We start from the raw sequence: 16354 nt of genomic DNA on the forward strand, positions 1-16354 counted from the left end.
TTGAAAGCTATTTTTTCAACTGAAAGTTAAATTGTATGGTATTTCACAAGCATGGCATATAGGGCATCTCCTTTCTTTCTTTCTTTTTCTGTTTTCTGTTTGTGGAGGGACAGCTTGATTTATTAATACACTGCTGCTCTACATTCCAGACTTCAGGAACTAAATTTTGAAATCCCTCTCATGCTGCTAATTGTGTATGGAAAGTTACACCTAATTTCTGGAGGCTGTTAAGATAATTGCCAGTGCCTGATTTTTTTTTCCAAATCAGTTTTTAAAAGCCTGTTTGTATGTGTGTTTGTACTAAAAGGAAAATGGACTAATATAATTACTTTCTCACATCTTGAGTTATTGCCTGGGGCAGTTCTGGGACTGCCAGAAGGGCAGTCCATTCTTTTTTTTCTGCTACTGTTGACCACTAAAGCATAGAGAGACTGCACTCTGAACAGTGCTGGTCTGCACTGTCATAAAGTTGCCAGGGCACTGTTTCAATAAAACCTTTAAATTGGGTGCTCTCTTGGCCAGGGCCCAATGCAAGACAGCATGTGGGGAAGGTCCTAGGACAGCAGTTAGGAGGGCTTCTTCTGTAAGTTCTGCTGCCAGGCTGCCTTGTCTAAACCTGGCTAGTCTTGTTCTTGATAGCTGCTGCCTCACTGTTTGGTCCCCGGCATTCTTGAGGTGGCGTGCTGGGCCAGTCTCAGCTGTGTGTATATGGGGAACTGCTCCCTGTGGGGTGTTCTAAGAGCTTAGTGAATGGACTTTGTAATGGCATTTTGGAAAATAATTGTATGTTTGCCAGTGCTGCTATATTCAGTTGAATTGTTCCTCTTCCTTTTTGTGTTCTGTTGCTTTGTGATGCATCTCTCAGCCGCTGTTACTATAGTTTTGCATTTTCATGCTGCTTCTGATGCTTCTAATTTATGTGACTCCATTAACTCTAATTTTTATCTTTAAATTTATCGCAGCAAGATGGATTATAGATTTCAAAGTGGATGTGATCATGTGCTTGTACTATCATGGTTTATGAATAATATCTTCAAACAGTACCCAATTTTTAAATATAATTACATGTTCTACTATGCTTAACTGATGAGAGTGTACAAATTATGTCAAAATTCTTTTTGATTATTGGAATATTTGCTAATTTTCCCTTGTATTTGGCATTGTTTTTCTGATTCTCAAATTTCTTGCAGGGGTAGGGGAAGTTGAGTAGATTTTTATCAATTTAAGTGTAGCTAAGTTGCATTCTAGAAGGTGATCAATGATCAGCAAAAAGTTTCTGAACAAAAAAGGCTTAATGTGTTAAGTAGTTGCATTTAATGTGTTATGTAGTTGCATTTACTAGACAGAAGGAGAAAATAATAAATTACTCTTTTAAGAGGATTGTTATACTTGAGGCAGGATTCGAAACAAATGATGAAGCTAAGTAATCTATAGGCACTTTCAGACAGCAGTTCAGTGTTTCTAAGTTAGTTGCCTAAAGTTAGATAATGCAAAAAACCTTCCAACAAACTCCAAAGCACATGCTTATTTTCTTTATTGGAAAAATTGCAAGTATTTCTTAAAATACTGGAGTTTTACTTCTGTCAGCAAAATAATCACAGAATAATTGCACTATAAAAAAATAGAAAATTGTAAAATAGTTTTTTTTCATTTTCTGCCTTCCTTTTTAATCGCGATGTGTGAATTAACAGTTTCAAAAGAGGCAGAAATGTAAACTAAGTGTTGCTGCTCTGAGCTCAATTGATAAGGTCATAATATTTCTTTTGATTCATTGTATTATTTGTACTTACAGAGCTGCTTGACTTTTACTTAGAGTGTTACAATAGTGGTAGGAAAAAGAGCATGAGAAAGCAACATAACAGAGGAAGCTGTAGAAAGATTAAGTAAAAAAAGTGGGTCAGTATGGGCAAGTGTTCTTGGGGTAATTGATTTACTTCAGCCTTGCTAGCAGATGTTTGTGAGCTATGGTGTGTAGTAGAACTCAAAAAAAGTATATTTGCACTAGATTTCTGAAGGAGGTGATCTTCTTCATGAATAGTATTGAGGATCTTCTACAGGTGTTCCTAGAAAAAAATTACAGTTTTTCTTTCTGTTATGACAGATTGTCTGCAGAAGTGCAAAGCCTATAGAAATGGCAGTGAAGGAAAAGATCTCCATGTTTTGCCATGTGGAGCCTGAACAGGTCAGTAATGAAGAGTTTGTTCATCATTTCAGCTTCAGACTATTTTATTAATATGTAATTGATTTTACAATTTTTCTCTTGCTGCCATATATACTGTAACTCTTTAAAAATATTGGGATTTTATGTTTTAAATTTTATACATCAAATAGTCCTTAACAGTGTAATCACATTTTATATTATGGTACAATTATTTAGTAGGTTATAAAGAATTAATAAAAGGAATAGATTTTGAATGCATGGTTAATTGTTATAAATTGTCATGAAAACTGTGCGGTTCCATAGATTGCTGAAAGCTATGGTTGGTTGCTGTCCATAAATCATCTCAGGTGGTTATAATAATAGATGAACAAAGTGTGGTTGAAGTTAAGGATTTTGCTTGTATCCATAGATCATCACAGTCACGTGAACGTTCTTACTGTGATAATGTGTAATAGGCTATTTGTGCCCTTTAACATGCTTAGAACATGTATGGTATAGTTATATATTCTTTTGTAATTCGCTTATGATTTTGACATTAGTTCCTGTGGCTAACTGCTATTTGAATACTAATTTTGGTAAATCAAATGCCTTTTAATATTTTTGGAAGTGAGAGCATATTACTCTTTAGTGTAACAGATAATGTTAAAAGGATAATAGATGCTAACACTGATGCTATATTTCAAATATGTGTCGGTGTTGACCTCTCTGCAGATGTGTAAGAAATAGATCTTTTTATAGTAAGATCTCAGATGAAGACATAGAGGACAGTGTGGCCATTACTTTTTTGCCCCTTGTCCATCTCTGTCTTACTATCTATAGGAGACAACCTTTTTGAGCTACCTTCTGGAAAACCCTCCACTCACCAGCATAACCATACCAAGAGTCCCATGCGTACCTGAGCTTCCAGAAGAGCTCAGTCTCAGGAAAGGAGCTCTCTGCATGGCATTGCATTGTTCCAAAGATTTGCTTTTGGGTGTAGAAGTTTGGTAGTTGTACTGCTCACAGCTTTCATGAGAAGCTGGCTATATCAGTTTGGGCGGAGTGCTGCACTGTTCCTGTACTGTTCTGATTAGCTCAGATTTCTATACAGAGTACTACTGTGTTGCGTAATATAGGTGTGCCCTGGGTGGTAAGGCCCAGTGGACTGACATGCAGTGTCATTCTGTCCAGGTGACATGCTCTGTTGCAGCCTTATCTTTTTCTTTTTGTAATTGCTGCCATCGGAATTCTGCAAGGCCATCTTTAACTACCCTGTGTGTCTTAAAATTAATGAACCACTTCTGGATTTCTGAAGATACTGGCCACTGAAACAGTCTTTCCAGAAGAGATCACAGATTCCATGAATTTCAAGCTCTGTTGACTAGATCACTCAAGATGTCCTTCCCTGTAGTTAGAATAGTACAAAGACCACATCTCTAGATATTTCCTAAAATGAACCTGGATTTTACGCATCAGAAGGATTTGATGCATCATCAGTCTTTTTACTGGAGCTTTGCTCAATGCTGGCAGAAAAGAAGCTGCAGATTTAGTTTGTGACTAGAACTGTGGTTTATTACCTCAAGGGGATCAGGCTTTTTAGCTCACCTTCCCCATTGCATTTCTTTGCTGTCATAACTAATTATATGCTGTTTTGTCACAGACTTCCTCTAAGTGGATTTTTTGTTTTACTTTTATCAAGTGGCTGGTGAGTGGCTTCCCCCTCATTTCCAAGTATGTGCCACTGAAACAAAAGCAGTGTCTTTGGCGTGTTTCAGGATTTTAGCAATCTCCATGGTCAGCAAGACTGTAACTCAGGGCAGCCAGTGGTTCTTTCTAAATATTATGTCCTTAAGATGGTAGCTTGTAGCTGTCAAGTTTGGAAGAACAGTTGGATAAGCCTTATTCCCATTGTAGGAGGGCTGTGGCTGCCCTATTCTTTTTGGTGTTGAGTGGGCACACAGAGAGGCGTGTGTACGTACCTTACTTGATGACTAAAAATAAGTAAAGATAACTAAGGAAGCATCCTTTATTTCTCATGTGTATCAGGGAGAAGATACTTGTGGTCAGGATTCTGAACTCTACAGTCTCATGTAGGCTAAACGCAATGAACTTAACTGTAAGCAGCTTGGACACTGTTTATAAATACATGTTCTTAATCAAACAAACCGTGAATGGGCTACATTCATCATTTAATTACATAATCTAATTCAATTCCTTTGTAGGAGATTCTATCACAATATAGATGAATCTGTTTTGTGAGGTTCCATTTGTGTTCTTTCTTTCCCAGTAATTATTTTCTGTGAGAGAAGAAGAAAGTTTTTTTTTTTTTTTTAAACAAACATGACTTCTTGTGGGGCCAGATGTTTGTATTAAAACTGACATGTTGATAGGCTTGACAACCTGTGTTTTTTACCATGTTGCGATGAAGAAGGGGAACCCATTTTTACTTTCAGGGTAACATTTTCATTGTAGATTTAGTGGAACCTTAAACATTGGCTGTATTGCCCTACTCATTCACAGAAAAGTGTGTGAAAAGTATAATATGTGTAGGATACAAAATGCATGTAGTATACAAAATGTGGAATGTATGTTTTCTGTGAAATGTTATGGAAATTAGGCTTGTCGGCCACCATAACAGGGCCTGTCCCTAGGTTCCCGCAGAAAATTTCAGAGCCAAATCAAAACAAATTAAATAATTAAATTTTAATGATGCGCGTGCAGTAATTACAGCTCGAGCTGGGTGCCTCTAAAGAGGGACCCTAACATAAACAAATCCTGGGCAATTATAGTTTTTTCAACTTACATTTCCCACCCCTCACGTGGTAGTTAGACCAATAGTAATTTTTTGGTCTGGGGTCTCCTGCTCCTCATTGGGTCTCATCGTCATTCTGAGGTAAGCTGTTTTTCTCCTTATTTTTGTTTTTTGCGGTCTCTGCTGATGGTTGTACCTCTGTTTTTGTCGGGTCTTACTGTTGTGTCTCAAGGTCCTGAGGAAGAGGTGATTCTAAATCATAACAATTAACACTGCCCCAGCAGGGAGCTAAGGCTTTGTCCCTCAAGGTCCTAATGCCCTGCACTGGTCTTATTTCAAAGCCTTGACACCCTCCCTTTCGGAGTGTGAGACGCATTCCTGCAGACACCCTCCCTTTCGGAGTGTGAGACACAGGAACGCAGACTGCTTGTAACTTCCTTATCTTCCTGGCTTGAACCAGCTCTGAGGCCCTTTTCTTACTGGACTAAGTAAAAGTTCATTATTTTATCTAAGTGCGGCCTAAGGCTTCAGCAAATTTAGCTACTCATGCTAAGCAAGTTTTATATAAGTTGTGCTAAGCGGCTACCTCTAGACAGTTTCAGTTCGCTATTCTTTAACAGAAAGATATTTAGATACCTTTTTTATGTTACGCTTTTCTTTATTAGGTGATATTTATCCATGATGTTTCTTCCACTTACCGAGTACCAATCCTGCTGGAGGAACAAGGCATCATTAAGTATTTTAAACAGAGGTTAAATTTACCTGTTGATGACCAGCCAAGTGATCTTCTAATGAAATGGAAGAAAATGGCTGACAGGTATTCTAAGTCCTGCTACTCTCTTGGGGAGTGTTTGAATTCAATCAGTGAGATTCTTAGTTGCTGTGAAGTGACCAAACTGGACTGCTGGGTTTGGTAGAGTGCTGCTGATCAGCACCTGAGGATGCTTTGGGTTTAAAAACATGGATGGTTTTGAGATTTTAGAAGATATTTTGTGAGGTTAAAGACAAGGCAAACATTTGTTAAAGAGCTTTCTTTGTGAAAACTAAAGTAATAACTAGAAAACTTATTTTTGTCAGGTATGAAAGGTTGCTGAAGGTGTGTTCCATAGCTCTCGTTGGCAAGTACACAAAACTAAGTGACTGCTATGCATCTGTTTTCAAGGCTCTGGAACACTCAGCGCTGGCAATTAATCACAAACTGGATTTAATGGTGAGGATATGTCTGTTTTTTGCTTTCAGGAATACTTTGAATACACTGTGCTAGTTCCCAACACATGAGGCAGTTTAAATTTAATTAGGAAATGAATCATGAAGGTAAATACAGAATAGCTATACATGTTTCACTTTTTAAGAAGTCTTTAGAGATTTTTTGGGGGGGGGGAAGAGGGAACTAAACTTATCTGAAAAGAACACTGCAGTTACCTAGCATTGAATCTGATGAAAAAACAGACTTTACCTGCAAATTTTGATTTACTAGGAAGGGTAAGTTTTATTTGTTCTAATGAGACTACTCATGTTAGTGAAATCATCCCAAGAAAGACAAGACAAAATAAGTAAATTAAAAAGCAGTTAAGCTTCTTTGTAAAATATGGTGTCAGAAGTTGCTGCTGCTCTTAACTTCAGATAATATTCTGGGAGCAGCCTAATATCTTTTTGTCAAGATTCTCCATGATGTGACATGTTATTCAGTGTTCGTGGGTAATGACATCAGAATTGGGCCAGAAACTTAGTTTTTCCAAGAAGGTACCTCCTCAAATAAAGGACTATTTAATGACTTAAATTGCCTCTCACTTTAGAAATAGAACATTGAACTCTACATGAAAAAGTGTTACCAGCTGTCTTACTGGTGGAACTATCTGCTTCCATTGCCGAATTTTGTTGCTAGGGTTGGCAAGTCTGGAACAGAGAAGCAGTGCTGAAGTATATGTTAGTATCAGTTAATGGGTACAGAGGACATTTTGGTAACTTACCATAGCAAAACAGTAATAAGAGGTCACAAAGTATCAGTAACAACATGTTGCTCTAGTATGATATCACTACATGATTTTAGAAAAATTCATCAAAGTGGGCAGTTACAGGCTGTACTCAGTAGGTTTTGGTTTCTGCCCTTTTCTGATATAAGCCTGTTTGTATGTTTATATACTTCAGTAACTGCTGAAAATGAGCTTTTTTGATCATTCCTTTTCTGGTGATATAACAAAATAGAAGATTTTAGAGTGAAGATTTCAAGGTGTCAAAAGCTGTGCAGGGATGCTTAGACGATGCTTGTGTAAGGAAATCAGGCTGTTCCCACTCAACTCTAGATTTCTTGCAGGAACAAACTGATTTTTGACAAAGAAGGTCATTAACATCCAGGATGGCTTAATAGGTCACTAAAGGCAGCAGACCAAAAATGTAGCCACCGTACCATTGGCTCAGTCCATTCACCCCCAAAAAGAAGTGGGAGCACCCAGAATAACCAAGGGTACACATGTTGTTTACTTCTTTAATGAAGCACAGAGTATGGGAGTACATTGGAATCTTTTGAAAGAAGATGTTAAGCCCCCAAAACTGTGAAACACTGAGAGTACTGAGGGGGGGAGTTCCTCACATCAGAAACCTGGCAGCATACTTCTGTTTGCTTGAGAGCACAGGTCAGCAGGAATGCAGCATTTCAGGTATTTGCTTTTTAAAGACTTTGTAAAGCAGGTGATTAGCCCTGTACCAAGATAATCCAAGTATGTTTTGTACCCTCCCATCACTTCTTGGCTCTAATGAGCTGTTAATCAGATGGTGAAGGAAGCACATCAACCTATGATAATGTAGAATACTTTACACTGTGGCTTGCCCTGTTGTAGACTCTGAAATCAGCCGATTGTTTTCTCTCAGTATCATTCTGCCTCTTGTGGGGCACATCAGTCAGCTGCAGATCCTTCATGTTCTGCTTCTCATTGTTGCTTCCACTCCAGAACCTTTTCAAAAGGGGAAGCATGCAGAGATGCACAAAGAGAAGCACATCTGAAGTATTCTTTCTGTATTTCTGTTTTGGGTTGATTTATTCTCTGGGGAGGGGGAAGGGGACCCTTCCTCTCAAAAGAAAAGGAAGAAAAATTGAAACTGCTTAACTTGGAGGACACCAACAGTAGGACACTATAAAGCATACCAAATGTTGGATAGTATGGAGATAGAGCACTGAGTGCTACCCATCATGTTAAACAGCTAGGGGACCAGTCAAGAAAACAGAACAAATTCATGTTTAATAAGAGGAAATACTTTTCTACATAGTGAAGAATTTATGCATGGTGTTCACTGCTACAAAGTATCTCTGATTCAAGTAAGGATTATGTGTTTATGTGACTAAGAAGCCACCTAGTATGTATCATGGAAAATATATTAAAAAAACCCCTCAGCTTGGGGAAGGGATAATAGCTTATATTTGAAGGCTAAAGCTGGCTTTTTTCCCCTGGCAAAAGGGAGGAAACCTTCTGTGACTGGGTGAGGTGCTCTCCTTGTGTATAGGGTTAGTACCAGGCTTATGGACTACTTAAGTTCTACCTCAGTTCAATTCAAATATTTAGGGATTTGTCTGACAGGATCCTATGGGAGATGGGAGAGCAAAGAGGCCTAAGAGGGCTGCTGATCTTCAAGGACAACATCTCAAAGCATGGAAGTCAAGCAGGAATGGCAGAAGGCTGACATGGATGAACGGGAAGCACCTGACTGAGCTCAAATGCAAAAGTGAAGTACACAGAAGGTGGGAGTGGAGATGAGCTACCTGGGAAGAATATAGAGACATTACTTGAGCATGCAGGGATGGAGTTCAGCTAGATTTGGAACTAATGGCAGATGCGAAGAAGGGCAACAAGAAAGGCTGCTTAAGTACATTGTCAACAAAAGAAAAGTTGAGGAAAATGTGGGCCTGCTGCTCAATGGGGCAGGGGACCTAGTAAAAAAAGATGTGGAAAAGGCTGAGGTCCTCCATGCTTTTTGTGTCTTGATTTTCACTGTTCAGGTCTGGCCACTGGCCCCCTGATTCTCTTAACAGAGTTTGTGGGAATGTAGCATTACCACTGTAGAAGAAGATACAGTTAAGGAGTACTGGAACCAACTGGATATATACAAGTCCATGGAACTAGACAAGATGCATCCCAGGGTCCTGAGGTCCAGTGGTATCCGTCTGATGTCACTGTGAAGCCACTTGCCAACTTTGAGATGTCATAGCAACTGGGGGAAGTTTGTGATAATTAGAAAAAGGCAAATGTCACACCCATCTTCAAGAAAGTCAAGAAGGAGGATCTAGGGAACTGCAGGTGGTCAGTCTCACCTTGTTCCCGTGGAAGGTTATAGAGTAAATCATCCTCAACATTTTTTCTAGTCACGTGAAGAACAAGAAAGTGATTGGGAACAGGCAGAATGGATGTACAAAGGGCAGATTGTGCCTGACCAATCTGATTGCCTTATGTGGTGAGATGACTGGTTGTGTGGACACAGGAAGAGCAGAGGAAGTTGTATACCTTGACTTTAGCCCAAGCTTGTGACACAGAAATTTGATAATGGAATAGTATCTAGTAGTCAAATTGATGAGACAGAGACCAGACAAGTGGATGATAGGGTGAGTGGATAATTCGTTGGACTGTCAGGGTCAGTGGGTGGTGATCAGCGATACAAAATCCAACTTGTGTTTAGCTTGCTTGATCTAATTTGCATGCCTCAGGAACTGATACTGGAGCTAATACTGTTTAATGTCTTTATTAATGACCTGAATGGAGTGCACTCTCAGGAATTTTGAGGGTGGTACCAAATTAGGGACAGCTGTTGGTATCCTGGAAGGCAGGATTACTATTCAGAGGGCCCTTGACAGGCTGAAGGAATGGGCTGAGAAGAACCTCATGAAGTTCAACAAAGGCAAATTCGAAGTCCTGCATCTGGGATGGAATAACCCTGTCGGTAGTACAGAATGGGGACTGGCTGGCTAAAAAGCAGCTTGCAGAAAAGAACATGGAGATCCTACTAGACAAGAAGTGTAACGTGAGCCAACAGTGTGCCTTTGCAGTAAAGAAGGCCAACAGCATCCTGGGCCATACTGTTAGCAAGAGTGTAGCCAGCAGGCTTAGGAAAGTGACTGTTCCTCTCTATTTAGGACTTGTGAGAACACACCTGGACTATTGTATTCAGTTTTATGCTCCTTGTACAAGAAACACCCTGACATACTGAAGTGAGTTCAGAGGAAGGCCACCAAGATCAGGGGGCTGAAGTGCATGGCATGTGAGGAGAGGCTGGGAGAGGTGGGTTTGTTCAGCCTGGAGAAGAGGAAGCTTTTTGGGGGCGGGGGAAGGTCTTAATGCTGTGTACAGCTATCATACAGCTGTATGTACAGCAAGGGTGAGGAAGACACATAGTCAAGCTCCTTTCAGAAGTGCACAGCAAGAGGTTGAGAAGCAGCAGACCCAATTAGGGACATGAAAAATTCTGACTCAATAAAAGGGGAAAAAATTATCATGAGGGTGGTCAAACCTTGGAACAGATGCACAGAGAAGCTGTGAGATCTCTGGCATTGGAGGTTTTCAGATCTTGACTGGAAATGACCATGAGCAAGCTGCTCTAGTTTGACATGCTTTGAGCAGGTAGTTAGGCTAGACTCGCAAGGCCCCCTCCAACCTGCATGAATCTGTAATTCTGAATAGTGTCTTATACTGGTAGTTGCGCAGTGGAAAATTTTTATGACATGTAAATTACTCTTTTTAACAAAAACATGGAAGACATCTAGTCTAGCATCCACATACCTGAATGCTAAAATGTATCGTGTTCCTAAAAGTGATAAATGTGCTGGCTCAATATGTTTGATGAGGAAACCAGAATTAATTTTAAGTGTAATTAGTTTCTTCCTCCAACCACCCAGCATGACAAACTATCCTTTTAGCCTATCCATACTATCCTGTTAGTATAGAACAAAAACTATTTATGAATGTTGTTACTCTGTTGCATTGTTTGATATCTTTTGGAGTACGGAAAAGTAGAAAATATTTGCTAGAAGGCAACCCTATCTTATCTGGAAAACTTCAGACAGTCTTTTCCTTGGTTTCATTTCTCTGCACACAAATGAGTTCTGTCAGTCCAGATTATTTATTTTTTATAATGGCCTACAGCAGGATGTTATTAATTATGTTATTCTCAGAAAAAGACTGTGTCAAAGCCAGGAATCATACCGGGATATTTTGTCCTCAATGCAGTAGTTAACCACCTAGTCATTTGCTCTGTTGGTACCTCTGGAACCATGTTTGTTAATGGCAATAGAGACTGATGTAAGATCTCTGGTAGAGCATATGATGAGGTTGGCGCCCTCTGTACAGTTGGTGTTTTCACATTAATCCACAGTAGTGCCTTTCTTACAGGCTAGACATTCTGGGTTTATCTAGTTTTACAGTAACATTAGAAAAACTGTTGCACCCAAGAGCTACGAAAGTGAACACCCTGGCCGCGTCCCAGCTGGATGTCAGGATAAGGTCAGCACCGTCCTTCAGTTGGTGCCTTGATTTCCATAGGAAGCGGGCAGCTGTAGAGCACTCTGGCAAGTCTGCTTGCCTGGAGAGTAGGAGAATGAGGACTGGAGGCAGGCAGCACTTTCAAGCCACGTGCAAAGAAGCAGGGATGGATTGCTACAACTAGTTAGAGCAAATACTGGGTCCTCATGGTGGTTGTTACAGGTCTACGGGGAAATTTATTTGAAAAACGTAGTAGGTTTGTCTCAGTGCTATAGAACTTGGTTATACAGTGTATGCTGCTTTTTCTGTGGAAGGAAATACTGTTTCATTGCATATTTTTCTTTCTTAGTACATAGACTCGATAGAACTTGAACATTCTACAGAAGTTGAGAACCCAGTGAAATATCACCAGGCATGGCAAAAGCTGTGCAAAGCAGAGTAAGTGGCGTCAGGTATTCTGTATACCAAATGTGGACTGTGATTTACTTTACATGATGTAAAATGCTTCAGTGAATCATTTCTCAGTGCATCCAAAGTTGTGTCACTTACGGAAAGAGATGGACTTGTATGGTGATAAGCATCAGACATAGCAAATTATAGCATCAGGCTGTATCCTCAAACTCTGTTTTAATCTCATTAGACCAGCTGCGGTGTTTTGGTTAGCTAGGCAAAAGACTTTCTTTAGAGTGCAGGTCAGTTGTCAATAATTTTTCTTTGTCAACACGTATCACAGTAAAAGGTGGTTAGATAAAAGCTGTGTTTGGACTAGTAAACACTTGTGACGCTTGGCAAATCTCTTCTTTTGAGTGTCATCGTTGTCAGAATTTCCGTTTGCATATGTAAAGAGATGTTATTATAAGTTACCAAAATGCATTCATTTAGATTTACTTAATAGCCATCAGGTTTTGCTGTTAAGATCCTAAAGTGATGAATATATAGCTAGTTTATTTAAGCAATGTGAATTTTGCTGTGAAGGATGAGGTTGGTCAGATGAGAACTAGGATAGGAAGATAAGACAGAAGTCTCTAAATTTATATTCTGTGTATTCTGTATGGTAATACAAAGCAGGCATGTTCGTGTTGAACTGAGGAATTGGAATGTATTTCCTACACTGTGCTTGCTTTGTTGAAACCTAAAAATCTTTCTTCTTGCATGGATTTCTTTTGCTGGCTTGATTTTACATGTCGGTCACTTTATATATGGCTCTCGTTACAGCGGCATTCTGGTCCCAGGAGGGTTTGGAATTAGGGGAACAGAAGGCAAACTCCAAGCTATCTCCTGGGCAAGAACAAAGAAAAAACCTTTTCTTGGTAAGATAATGAAGGTTGGAAATTACTGTGTTTTGGAGATGTATAGCAAGCTAATTGATCTGATTTTTAAAAACTGTATAGTTGTTAAAAGCAAAAAACCAAATCTGCTAGAACAATTGAGAGGGCTTGTTAAATGATGTGGTCAGTGAGTAAAATGAACTATACTAGGGAAGGATCCTGTCTTGTGGAAGTAGATGTCCTATTGTGAATATCTGCCTTGTAAGTAATGCCTGTGGTCATGTACTACGGTGCTATACAAGGAAAGAAGAAAAAGACTGTCCTTTCCCCAAAGGCTTTGTTTGATGTTTTATCTAGAAAATCATTTCTTCTCAATATAATTAAAACAGCATCATTACAGTTATTAATCAGTATACACAAAACATAGATCTCTATGGACACATTTGTTATATTAAATAATTTATGTTGATTTAGTGATATATCTTATTATGCTAATGTCCAAAGAACCCATCTGACCTATGAACTGTGCTGTTTGTGTACGTGCCTCTGAAGCTTTGGTTCCTGCTTTAGACTTTTTATGATTTTGTAAGTAATAGTGACTACTTTAGCTAGTTGCCAAAGCAAAATTTGAATTTGGACATACCTAGGCTTTTGGCTTTTATTTAGCTTTACAGTAATTATTGCTCAAATAGATGGGAAGAAAAAACCCAGTATTTTTAAAAGGGTTTAAAGCACTTCATTATGTCACATGTATTCACAGTATGCCAGGTTTGAATTTTTCCAAGTGCGGATTTTAGGTTGACCAGACATTTTTGTTGTTTTAACTTTTTGGAAAGTTTGTGTATATACACTAGGTACCAAGATTTCTAAATAAAAAGTCAAGTTTGAGACAGAGCGGTGGGTACTTTGTCAGTCCTGCTCTTTATCTTGTTAAATTCTGGGGGGTTTGTTTCCTCTTACAGGAGTTTGCTTGGGAATGCAATTAGCAGTTGTGGAGTTTGCAAGAAACTGTTTGAACTGGAAAGGTGAGCTCTGTATGCTAGCATGGATATGATTTGCTTAGAAGAGATTTTATTCTAAATGTGCAATGTATATCTATTAATCTAGTGTATAGGTCTTACGAATATTAGATACTTAACTCAAAATGACCATGTTGCAAGAACTAAGCAGCCTATGCTACCTTTCTGTACAAAGGAATAGGAACTTCTGTTACGCAAGTTGCCTGAAACCTGCTCTTTGGTCTCAGAAGTGTAGGTGAAAGTAGGTTTCAAGTTAACTTCTGTAGTCTTTCTCTGGAGCATGCGAGTGGTGTAGAGTAAAAAGTGAGATGTGATTTTCTTATTTGCCTTTGCATTCTTTCATTGGTTGGAGTGGCCAAACTATAGAAGTTGCAGCAGTAGTGACTGAGATCGTATGCTTCCTTTGATTGCTTCAAGAGTGCTGCAGCATGTGTAGTGTTTCCACCTATGAGGTTGTAGCTGGAAATGCACACAAGCCCTAAAATGCCATAGAACTGTTCTGGTGAATCTGTGGTGCCTGTAGGAGAACGGAAATGTATTGTGTTTGTTTTGAACTTCTGTTTCAGATGCAAATTCTACAGAATTTGACCCTGACACAAAAAACCCTGTTGTAAGTACTGATTTTTCTCCTGCATATGTTTTGTGAACATACTCTTGTATTAAAAGGTAGTTATCTCTGTTTAAAAAAAAGACTGTCTAGGTATTTTATGTGTGAACAGAAAACTACATGTGGGAAATGAAGTAGTATCTTACTGTAAGGTGTAAACTTCTGTTTCACTGATTAATTAATGGATTGCTCGTGATAAACTACTGTTTCTGTATCCATTTTCTTCAGAGGAGTTTTGGGGGGTTTGAAAGTAAAAATACGTTTTTGTCTCCTGTGCTTAGTTTACAAAGTGCAAATAGGAGAGTTGTAAAGCATTTGACGTGTTTGCCAATGTTGTTTCCATGTATTTTTATGCATAGTGGGAGAGATAATCTGGTCTGAACTTGAATGTAAATTAGAGACCTTCAGAGTTTTAGTCAGTTTGAGACATGCAGCTGAAACTTGGTGGGGTTTGGAAATGTTCTCAGATGGACAAAAATAAACTTAAATTTGATGCCAAATGCAGTCGTTCTGGTATTGGAAGAGGTCTTTTTCATTGCCCTTCTTGAGTATACTGGAGAACATACCTTTTCTTTGAAAGGGTCAACTTGGTAATAGCAATGTATTGTAAAATATGGAAGATTTTGAAAACTTACTGCAAATTTTTGGGTAGCAGTTAGTACAGAAGGCTGATTCTGGGACATCTTTGGCTGTAGTGCTTTTTAGTGCCAGTTTTAGATGCACAGGACATTCCACTGTTGCTGGGTAGGAGAGAGCAGCATTTCTTCTTCTGTCAGTACCGTGTATTTATTCACTTGGCATACTTCACCCACTAAATAAAAAGTGACATCTGCAGTTTTTAAGGATATTTGGCCTTATTTTTCTAGTAATTCAAGCTTTTGTGCTTCAGTAGGCAATGACTGAAACATTCTGTTGAAGTACTGAATTTTTTTTTTAATCCTTTGAACAACTGATAGACCTTGCTAACTGTGAGTCTGAATCAGTATCAACTTCTTTGAAAGAAGTTTGGATCTAATTTGGATCACCAGATTGGCAATTTGGGCTCATGGTTACCCTCATATTATTTACTGTGACCTTTTTTAATTGCAGAAAGTTTCTGCTGTTAAATTCTAATAAAAATCATTTGTCCTTGAATTAGTACCTCCTTACTTTTGATAGTGGGAGCAGGTGGTTTAAATTAGGCATGTTGGTCTCCTCATTAATAAGTGAAGAGATAAATACCTGCAGACAACAGTTCATTCAATTTTGGGCCCCCTTTGCTGGCTGGTGGTAGAATCTTCTGCGTGATGTAAATTAGACTTCTAATTATCAGGCCCCTAAAGTCATGGAGTGTGGGATATGTCTCATTTAACTTCACATGACTACATTTCAGCTAGTCACCCTTTCACAATACAGTCAGCTAATGTAGTTTAGAAGCCTACTTCAGAAAGGGGTGAATTGTCTTGTGGAAGTGCTGGTTCCTCTCCATTCATTCTAAGGGTTGTTCGTAGCGGCTGGCTGGGATGCAGAGCTCTACGCTTAGCGAGTTTTCCCATCTCTGAAGTTTGGAATATGGAAGCCTGTCTGCTGCAGTCCTGCTGGCAGTGTCTTCTGTTACTGTAGTAACAGTAGTGTGTATTAGTACAATAACTTATATTTAGGAGGAAATTTTTATTGCATAAGTAATTGACTGAGTGATTAACAGTTTGCATTCTAGGACAAGCAAGTTTTATATGTTACAGAGAGAATTACGTGGACATAAAATAAAGAAAATAATGGAACGAATGTATGTGTAATGGAAGATTAACATAGTGTGTACAAGTGAAGCAATATGCTTGCAATATATATAACAGATACTCTTTTGTTCCAGGCTGCATTTAGATAGTGAAATTGGTGATTACCAGTCATGTTTCAACATCTTGATCTGACCTTTGACATCTTAGTTCTGGGTGGGAAACAGCTGTAAATTGTTCTAAGGGGGAAATTTGCACTATCAATAATTATGACTTGTAAATGATCTGTTTTAGCAGAGTCCATGTTGTGCTGAAAAGTATTTAGATATTATTATTCATAATAATAAATCAATAAAAATGATTGAAATAGAAATACATTAATGGAGCTTGTGAAC

General features: G+C 38.7%; 1 protein-coding gene across 5 annotated transcripts in view; it reads left to right on the forward strand.

Moving 5' to 3' along the window:
* CTPS2 (CTP synthase 2) overlaps positions 1-16354 on the forward strand; it is an 80264-nt gene that overhangs the window by 14104 nt on the left and 49806 nt on the right. For all 5 annotated transcript variants that reach the window (XM_064499702.1, XM_064499712.1, XM_064499707.1 and 2 more), the window contains 7 exons: positions 2102-2182; positions 5558-5709; positions 5970-6102; positions 11703-11791; positions 12569-12663; positions 13584-13646; positions 14207-14250. In XM_064499702.1, coding sequence (XP_064355772.1) covers positions 2102-2182; positions 5558-5709; positions 5970-6102; positions 11703-11791; positions 12569-12663; positions 13584-13646; positions 14207-14250 — 657 coding nt within the window. The remainder of the gene's footprint in view (positions 1-2101; positions 2183-5557; positions 5710-5969; positions 6103-11702; positions 11792-12568; positions 12664-13583; positions 13647-14206; positions 14251-16354) is intronic.

Source organism: Dromaius novaehollandiae, chromosome 1, assembly GCF_036370855.1.
Source record: "Dromaius novaehollandiae isolate bDroNov1 chromosome 1, bDroNov1.hap1, whole genome shotgun sequence".
NCBI lineage: Eukaryota > Metazoa > Chordata > Aves > Casuariiformes > Dromaiidae > Dromaius > Dromaius novaehollandiae.